This window comes from Ziziphus jujuba, chromosome 10 (assembly GCF_031755915.1).
Source record: "Ziziphus jujuba cultivar Dongzao chromosome 10, ASM3175591v1".
Taxonomy (NCBI): domain Eukaryota; kingdom Viridiplantae; phylum Streptophyta; class Magnoliopsida; order Rosales; family Rhamnaceae; genus Ziziphus; species Ziziphus jujuba.
Genome location: NC_083388.1, coordinates 9,558,444 through 9,568,569, shown reverse-complemented (window position 1 = coordinate 9,568,569; position 10,126 = coordinate 9,558,444). Strand labels below are relative to the sequence as shown.

At 31.8% G+C, this 10,126-nt stretch overlaps 1 protein-coding gene across 1 annotated transcript; it reads left to right on the top strand.

Annotated features, from left to right (window-relative positions):
- The first annotated feature begins 452 nt into the window (after nucleotides 1-452).
- On the top strand, nucleotides 453-2,135 carry LOC107411096 (dof zinc finger protein DOF2.4). Its single transcript, XM_016018607.4, has 2 exons — nucleotides 453-641; nucleotides 814-2,135. The coding sequence occupies exons 1-2, from the start codon at nucleotides 591-593 to the stop codon at nucleotides 1,834-1,836; spliced, it is 1,074 nt and encodes a 357-aa protein (XP_015874093.1). The 5' UTR covers nucleotides 453-590; the 3' UTR covers nucleotides 1,837-2,135.
- The last annotated feature ends 7,991 nt before the right edge of the window (nucleotides 2,136-10,126 follow it).

The window sequence follows — 10,126 nt, the reverse complement described above, 5'->3', positions numbered from 1 at the left end:
GAAATTAATTAAGCCTACTTGAATGTGGTAAAGGAAAATGGTAGAGTTCCCTTATTAGGTGATACATGCATGCATTATAAATATTACTAAGCACATTTCTTGTAATTTGAAGATTAGAAATTCTTTTTCCGAAAGTAATTCAATAACTTAGGGCAGCGATTGAACCATCACAATCACCAAAAGAAAATGAAAAGAAAAAAGAAAAGGAGGAGGAACAAATTATATATATAATATATATGTAACTTAATTATTTAATTTACTGTATTAATTAATTATACTCTCTTCTATGCATGAGGATAGGTTTTCAAGAAAGCTTATTTGCTAAGAAATTTCTTCCACTACTCAAGACCTAAAATATAATAAAACAAAAAGAGATGAGAATGAAAGAATAAAAAGCAAAATATAAAAAAGCCTCACCCTAGCTTTCCTTTCTTTATTTCTCTTTTCTCTTTCCTTCTTTCTTTCTTTCTTTCTTTCTTGGCTCTGGTATTCCCTGGTGTGATTCTCCACCATATTTGTAAAGACCCATCAAACTTTATTAAAGAAAAAAAAAAAGGAGAGAAAAAAAAACAAAAGATAGATCAAAAACCATGGTTTTCTCATCCATTCCAGTATATTTAGATCCTCCCAATTGGCACCAGGTAAGGTTTTTCTTCAAAAAATTTGAATCAACAGCTTCAGCACCCAAAAAAAGAAAAATAAAAAAAGAGCAAAGATTATTATTCCTATTCCTTTGTAATCTCTTTTGTGAATATACCACATAATATTTGTTTCTTGTGGATTTATAATTCATTGTATTTTTCTAACTTGCAGCAGCAAAATCATCATCGACTAGGAAGCGGCGGCAACAGCAGCGAAACACCCCAGCTTCCGCCACTGCCTCCACCACCACCTCCTCATGTCGGAGTCGGAGGCGGTAGTGGCGGTGGCATCGGCTCGATCAGGCCTGGTTCGATGGCTGATCGAGCCCGACTAGCGAAGTTACCACAGCCAGAAGCGGCTCTTAAGTGCCCGAGATGCGAATCCACCAACACAAAGTTCTGCTACTTCAACAATTACAGCCTCACTCAGCCTCGCCACTTCTGCAAGACATGTCGGCGCTACTGGACTAGAGGTGGTGCCCTTAGGAATGTTCCGGTTGGAGGAGGATGCCGAAGGAACAAGAAAAGCAAAAGCAATAACCGATCGAAATCTCCGGTTTCCACCGAAAGACCAATGGGTGGTTCCAGTTCAACAAACCTAATGATTAATCCTAGTGGCTCCGATGTAGTTTCCCGTTTACTCCCGCCGCCGCAGCAAAATCAATCTTCTTCCTTCATGCTTTCGATACAAAATCATCTTTCTAGGTTCGCCGGTGGTGGTGGTGGTGGTGGAAACTTGGGGTTAAACTTCAGTGAGATCCAAGTTCCTGGTGATATTGGGTTCCCGATGGGAGGTAATTCAGGTGGAAACAATGTGATGTTACCGGGTGGAGAAGCGGATCAATGGCGATTGCAGCAATTTCCTCCTCTAATGGGTAACGGTTTCGATTCGTCTTCCTCTTCAGGTCTATACCCATTTCAAGTTGGTACTGAAGGAGTTGTTGAACCAGTACTACCTCCTATGGTTGGAGAGAGTCAGCTGATTAGAAACTTTTCATCGTCTAGGGTTTCGCAGATTAATAATAATCCTCCGGTGAAAAGGGAAGACAATCATCAGGGTTTGAATCTATCATCATCAAGACCTACTCTGAATGCTATTTCGGAAAATAATAATCAATTCTGGGGTGGAAGTCCATGGTCCACAGATATATCAGGTGGTCTCAACTCTTCTTCTTCTTCAAGTCATCTCTTGTAAGTTTTTTGATGAATAAAAAGGTTTCGAAACGAGACGATGGATGGTAACCAAATGCAACAACAACAACAACAACGACAATCTATCTGATCGTTTTAGATCAGATTGAAGGTATCCAAGAAAATATGGTAGAAATTTGGTGTTTTTTGTATTAGAATTTCTTTTGTTTTGGTTTTACAGTATTGTTTAATTTTAACTTGTAATATTTATTTGAAAGTGTCATGTATCGTATGGTGTTTGCTTGCCTTAAAGAACCAGAACCGTGTGTGTTATAAGTTAATTATGAGCGAGCTTGTGTTAAACATTTTCATGGTTCATTTTCATGGTTAATTTACCTCGTATATAAATATCTTCTCTTTCATGCACTGGTTTTACTCCACTAGATTGCATGCATAAGAGTGAAAATCGTGTGTACATATATATATATATATATATATATTTATTTATAGAACTAAAAGAAGAATAATATATATATAGAAGAAGGGAAAGTTTAGTATTTCTATTTTTTTTTTTTTTTTTTTTGGCCTGCTGACAGATTAACTTTATAAGCTTTACACTCCATTAGATATTATGTAGCTGAAGCTAATTTATATATAATGTGCCAATTCAGACTTGGTTCATCTTTTTCTTTTCTTTTTTTTTTTTTTTTTTTTTTTTGGTCATCTCCGTTAAAACTCTATTTCTGCAAAGCTGCAAAAGTTGTTATGCATATCTAGCATCAATGTTAAAGATCGATTTGTGAGACAATGTGACTGTAAAAAACTATATATATATATATATAGCTACCTTCTAAATCAAGATTACATTGAAGTTGCAGTTGAGATTCCTAACAGTTGGGATCCATATTCTAGGTGATATGAATCCCGGTACTTTATTATCTGCCTCTTCGTTCATTTGTAAGTCTTTCTTTCTCTCTTTGGTCCTAGCTATCTTTAATCAATGAATTTCATCCGTATCACTGATTTTTGCCCCAAAAAAAGCGCTTTAGCTACCTTCAATTTATTTACCCGGAGCTTCTTTCAATGGAGTTTCTCATTCAAATTTATTGAATATAAAGTGAATTCTCTCTGTGTTTCACGTAAAACTGCGAAGGATAGCAACTTTATTTCTCACATTTTCCCTCGCTTCTCTATATGTGGCAAAAATTTGAATTCCAAGAATTTTTTTTTTGTCTCAGCTCTTAAAATTTTTTAATAGATTTTTAATTTTTTTTTTCCGTCTTAGATCGATATAAGTTCCTTCTTCAGTTTTTTCACCTGCCCAAGGAAACTGTTTACCGAGACACTATTCCTACTTAGGTTTGTGCTTATCACAGAAAAAGAGTTAGAGAGAGAGAGAAAAAGAGAGTATATAACTTTTGCATATATACAAACAGTTATAATGATTTTTGTAATAATAATCAGAATGATGAGATGGGACGTTCTTATTTTAATTATTATTATTTTTTTATTGTTGAGGGTGAGAGTGAAACTTTGAAGTGAAAGAGAACAATCTATATAAAACGCCAAAAATCCCACTCAAAACCATGCATGCAATTCCATTTTTAACCAAACCCATTTGAGGAGGCTTTCTTGAATTTTATTAGGAGATTTATGTAAAACTTTAAAAGGGTTCTAATTAGTCCATGGGGTCAAAAGATGTAAGAACTTTCCGTCATAATATATATATATATATATATATACACGACCATTATCTTATTAGATTAATTTAATAAATATTATATTATATTATATTAAAGATTTATCCAATCAACTCTTTAAATTTATTTCTATAAGTTAGTTCCAATCTAATTATATATATTTTTTAAAAAATTATAATATTATCACATTGGCGTGATAAAAAAACTGATTATATATAGAAAGCCCTATTTTTTCTCAAGCCGTTCCTGATTATATATAGAAAGCCCTATTGTTTCTCAAGCCCTTCCTTTTGGATGCGCAAAATATATGTAACTTTAACTATTATGTATGTTATACAAAAGGACATATATAAAAATAGATGTTCCATTGTATAATGACAAAATAGTATTAAAATTTAGAAAAAAAAGACATAATAGTATTCAAAAATACAAATGGGGTTGGGCAGTTCTATAAAAAAATAAAAATAAAAATAAAGAGAGAGAGAGAGAGAGAGAGAGAGAGGAATCAAAGGATTTTACTTTTTGCAAGAACCAAGGCTGCCTAGCAATGGACGAATAAAGTAATAAAAACCAGTATGCACACACACAACCAAAAAGCGCGCACGCACATACACACACAGTCTCTCTCTCTCGCCCTTTCTTTCTTTCTCTGTGGGTGTGTTGGTCATGCGACGACGTAAGCAGTGAAAACAGTTATTGTGATTCGAAAAAAACGTCTAAAATGGGTCTCAAAGATAAAGGAGAAAACAAAGAAAGAAAGAAAGAAAAAGCAGAGTGGTTGCTGTTGTTGGTACGAAGGAAGAGAGTAAGAGCAATCAAAGGGAAATGGGCTCGGAAATCCAAGACATACTGCTGTTTTATGTTCATTTTGCATGACCCACTCTTGGATAGGCGTGAAATTAATCAAACTACTCTCTCTCTCTCTCTCTCTGTCTCTCTCTCTCTCCCCCTCTCTCTCTTATTTTATTTTTGCTGTTTTCTTCTTTATCATGACCTTCTTCTTCTTCGAAATGGGCCAGTGCTACGCAATCCCCTTTTACTTTCTTCTTCTTCACCTTCTTTTTCAGTGCAGCGTGGAATCTAGCTCCCTACCACCATTTACAATTTATTATTAAATATATGTATGAATTTTTTTGTTTACCCCCAAGTCAATTAAAATTTACAACTCCACATTACATAATCACTTTTTGTCGAAAATTGTCTGTTTTCATATATGTTCCACAACAAAATATATGATTAATTTTTAGTCTCTTTCTTTCTGCTATTTGTTTTACATGGAAAAAGAAAAAGGGTATAACAATTTAAATGCAATTAGCAGAGGATAATATATAAAATTAAGGGAAGAGGCGGTTAACGTAGTAGGCTTTTTTCTCCTGCATGGTTGAATTATGGGCTAAAGGATTTGATTTAGGTTAAAAATATTGAGCGCTCTATATATTTTCAGCAATCAATCAAAAATAAATAAGAGCGAAAAGTATTCAGTTCCATGGAACTCTTTGTATTTGCACGAGATACCGACATAGAAAAGATCTACTGAGAGTCCGTCTGGCAAAGTTTGTTTTAGTCTAAAAACTCTATTTGATTGTTAAAAGTTTTTTTATCACGAAATGAAAATATTTGGCAAGAGTTAACAAATATTTATTCATCAAAAAAATAATTTTTAGGAAAACTTTAAATTTTGAATTTATTTAGGAAAACTTTTTATTTAGCTTAATTTACAATGAAAAATACTTATTAGTTTTTTAATAAAATTATTTTTTAAAAAATTTTTATTATACAAAATCTACGTGTAAAAATTTTATATTCATCAGTTATACCAAACTAATACTAAATAATTTTTCACTTAGATTAACTGAGTGTAAATTTGTCATTATATTTTAAGAATTGTATAAGGAAAATGACTTTTAATATAATTGTTTATTTATTTATTTATTTATTTTTGTTTTGAAGCTAGAGCATTTTACAAAAATTGACAATGGTGTAGGCACCCTTTCTTAATTATACCAATCACTAAATTAATATCAACTTTAGAGTTAGTAGCTAGCGACTAGAGTTTATTTTAAATTAATGTGTAAAAATTGTTGAACTATAAAATGATTACAGTATAAGATTTTAGTAACCACTAATCATTAGATTATTGAAGAGGTAGTACTATGTTTTCTTTGAATGTGTACTATTGCTTTATATAATATATATATATATATATGTATATATAGAAAGTTTATGGAAGGCAAGGTCACCATAAAGTGGCACGCCAATGGCCATATTTTCATACAACTTGTTAGATTTTTATTTGATTGTTTGCACTAAAAATAAAGCAATGTTACTTATAATGGTAAAATTATATATATGTAAATTTTATGATATAGGTATTCCTATTATAGAAACATGAATATATAGTTGAAAATAAAAACTATTAGTGATAAAAAAATTTAAAAACTATATCAATAATAGTCTTTTGGAGCAATATACACATGTTTCTATGGTGGTGCATCACCATAGATCGACTATATATATAATTATTCTTTTAAAATTATCTTTCAGTTTATTCTAGAAAATATATTAATGTAAATATTAAAAATGGAATTCATATGATTCTATAGAAATTTAAATGCTTATTCTTAAGGATTCACTTTTTTATATTAGGTTTTAATATTTAAAAAATAAAAAAATAATAATGAAGGATTAATATGTAAAATCAAATGTATTAATCAATGTGAGAAGGACCGGTTGGAGCCATGGGTCCTAGCATAGGACCCACCAAGAAAGAAGGCTCCAAAAAATTTCCATATATTATTTTGCCAAAAAAATCTCTCTCTCTCTCTCTCTCTCTCTCTCTCTCTCTCTCTCTCTCTCTCTCTCTACATATATATTTCTCATTAAAAAAATTCATATTAAAATTTCCATATATGCATGACTTCATGACTTCATATATATATATATATATATATATTATTTTGAATCTTACTATTTATCACCACTAATGATAACAACAATCATATATGGTAAGTTTTAGTTAGAGTATTTAATTATATTATTTTTTATTTAAAAAAATGAACATTTTTCAAGGTAACTATTTAAATTCCTTTAATAGAATAATTTCCTTTTATAAACATAAACTTTTGACTTTTTAGAATTCAACCTTGATTCCAATTCATTATTTTTCGCTTAATTATTGCTAATATATATATATATATATATATATATTTTGAAGAAGAAGAGCATCAGTCAACTATTAAATTCTTTTTACAAAAAAAAAAAAAATTAAATTCTTTATTCCTTATATTTGTCTCAGGCTTTAACTATAAAAAGAAAAGGGTTAAAAAACTTTCATGTTAACTAGTTTTTCCATCTCCTCTCAATCTCTTTCTTTTCTTTTACCTATATTTTATATCTAAAAATTGTTAAGTCCTGTTATATGGTTTATTTTTGCCTGGGGCCTCAAGAAGGCTTAAGCTAGAATGTCAGTCTCATTTTTGTTATCCACCTTACCATATTTTCTACGATAAATTAGAAGATAATCCCAGAAAAAAATTTATATATATAAATATATATAATTTTGATCTAATGTACTACCTAACTCACCTTATGATATATGATAAATGGGGGTAAAATAGAAATGCAATATATATATATATATATATATATATATGTTTATATTTATTTATTTCTTTAAAAAAATCCAATGTTCTTCATACAAGGAAAATTCCATGTACCTCCCTTGAGGTTTGCCATAATTTAGATCTAATCTCTCAGGTTTTGAGTATTACATTCAGCACCCTTATGAATAAAATCCTTCCATCAAATCATTTTCTCTCTCCTATGTGGCACCTTAAATGACAAAATTATCCTCTTCAACTTCTAAACATAAATCAATTTCATTCACATCTTTCATAAAATCAATTTTAAACAAAATAAGCTATTATTGGATTAAAATTTTAAAATATTCCCCAAAAAATTGATCAAAAAATATAAAATATACACAAATTACAAAGTAAGAAACTACTTAGATTTTTTTTTTCTCTTTCTTAATTCTTCTGTTTACTATTATTTTCTTTCATTTTTTTTTTCAACTTTCTCTCTTACCAATCAAGTATCTAATGCATCTATCCCAAAAGAGCTTCAATTCTTGAGTGTCCTAGATATCCTAAGGAATCAATCTCAATCCCTAAACAATCTCCACATACATTCTACCTTATCACCCTAACCCTAATTTTCCTTCTGTCATTCGCAATCTTAGCTCACTCACTCTTCACCCACCCACTTCTCGCTCGGCTCGATAACCCATCTACCGACCCAAGCCAGACCTAGCATAGATGGACCATTCTGCTCATCTTCCAGTTCTGCTTTCTCATCTTCCTTTTCGCTTTCTCTCTCTTGTCCACTACTGCAGTGGTTTTCATTGTGGCCTCCCTCTACACCTCCAAGCCTATTTCCTTCTCATCCACTATCTCTGCCATTCCTAAAGTCTTCAAGTGCATTTTCATCGGCTTCTTGTGGATTTCCCTCTTAATGGTCGTCCACAATTTCATCACCAGATATGTATAAATAATGGATAAAAATTAATTAAAAGTAAAATGAATTTAAATGAAAAAGAAAATTTCAAATATATATATATATATATTAAATGTCAAAAGAATTAAATGTATAAATGTGTGTGAAAGGGAGTGAGAGTGAGAATGAGAGTGTGATCGAGAAAGAAATGAGGGGTCCACATATTTTTTTGAAGTAAAAAATAAAGATTTTCATTTTTCAATATATGAAATGTAGTGCAATTAACTTTTAAAAATTAAATTATAATATTATCCTTTCTCTGTCAAATTTAACAAAAGATGATAACGGCAAGGGAGGTAAATGAATTTATACTAAAATTGCGGGTGTATTTTTGTAATTATATTAAACATGAGGGGGTCTAATTAGAATTTTTCCTAATAATTATATATATATATATATATGTATTTGTATGGAAATAATTTATTCTTTTTCAAACCAAATTAAATTTTATATTTTATGTAACACAAATAATAATAATTTTTCTTTGGTTAAAATGCACCATATACTTTTAAAAAAATTTAAACAATAAAATTAACATAAATTTAATTGCCCAAAAATATATATTTGGAAAATGTACCACTCACCTAAAAATGCAGGTCACTCCAGATCCTCCACGGCATCAGTCCTTCGATTAACATGGGTGCCTAATATATTAATAAAAACACAATACCTATTAAAATAATATTTTAATCAAATATTTTACACACAATTTATCTGGAAAAGCTAATACAAACTTTGACTAAAATTAATTACCTATATACCAAAATAAAGCTTAGAGTGTAAGGATCGAGGATCGGATCTTACCTGTTAGAGATCTAGCCAGTGTTGGCGAGATCTTGCCAGGAAGTCCTGAGTAACTTACTGCTTTTGTATCTTAGGATATAGCTCAAAATGATCTAGCTCAAATTGAGCCAAAAAGACCTCGGATTTGGATTCAAGAATGTTAAATTTGGTGGAAAAGTGTGGTTGGGAACTCACTGAAATTGGGAGAAATGGTGAGCTATTGCAGTCACTGAAAAAAATTCTTTGGCACCGATGCGTTAAATTGCCATCGGCCATGAAAATTTACTTAAAGGTCGGCCTTTGAGTGGGTAAGGTGATGGTGGTGGTGGTGGTGGTGAGGCAAGGTGGTGCCAGAGAGAGAGAGATCGATTAGCCAAGCTAATGGTTGCCACTAGCAAAAATGACCCTACCGATCTAGAGGTGACCTTCACTGTGGTTTAGCATGTGTAGACCGTTAGTGGCCGAAGATGGGTGAAAAATAGGGGTGGTTGGGAGCTCTCTCTCTTTCCCTCTCCTCCCCCCACCAAGTGGTCCAATAAAATGCCACTTATGGTGCCACTGTGCACTCATAGGATTGGCTGGGCTTGTGACGCATGGCACATGTTGGTGGGGTACAATTTTGCACTTTTTCATATATGTCAAAAATACACCCGATAAAGTTAGTCCTGGAAATAATAATTAAAACTTTACAGGTCCGTAACTTTTCAATCATAAGTTTAAATTAAGCGTACCACTAGTCCATGAACCCATATCAATGAGTACTATACAATAGTATATAAGTCAAAACCAAACTCATAAAAATAGTCAAACTTGGCTCACTTGATCAATCCAGATTGTAACTTGTTTCATCCATAACGTTTGAGCCACAACTCTAATTTTGACGTACTACTTGTCTACGAACTCAGAGCGGTGCATAGTTCACCATGGTGCCTTAATCAACATAAAATTCTACTCACAGAAAAAAGTCAACCATGGAGCCCACTATATCAATCCCGATCAACTTTCATATAACTTTGTCAACGCGCAAAAAAATTTCAGCATGCTTCGATACGGGGTATTACAATCTACCCCCTTATAAAAATTTCATTCACGAAATTTCGTGCTTCACTGAAATAGGTAAGAATAATAAGCTCGCATATGCTCCTTGGGTTCTCACATTGCTTCCTCGACCAAATGGTTTGATAAGGACATGCCTAGGAGCACAACAAGTTGGATCCAAGATTTTATACAATTGAAGACAAGATTAACAACAGGAGCTCAAGCTAAAAGATTAAAAGAAGCACTAAATGTTTTAATCCAAGAGGTGTTTAGCTTTAG

Coding starts and splice junctions, on each gene's coding strand:
- LOC107411096 (XM_016018607.4), top strand. CDS start 591: ATGGTTTTCTCATCCATTCCAGTATATTTAGATCCTCCCAATTGGCAC. Junction 642..813: donor ATCCTCCCAATTGGCACCAG/GTAAGGTTTTTC, acceptor TCTAACTTGCAG/CAGCAAAATCATCATCGACT.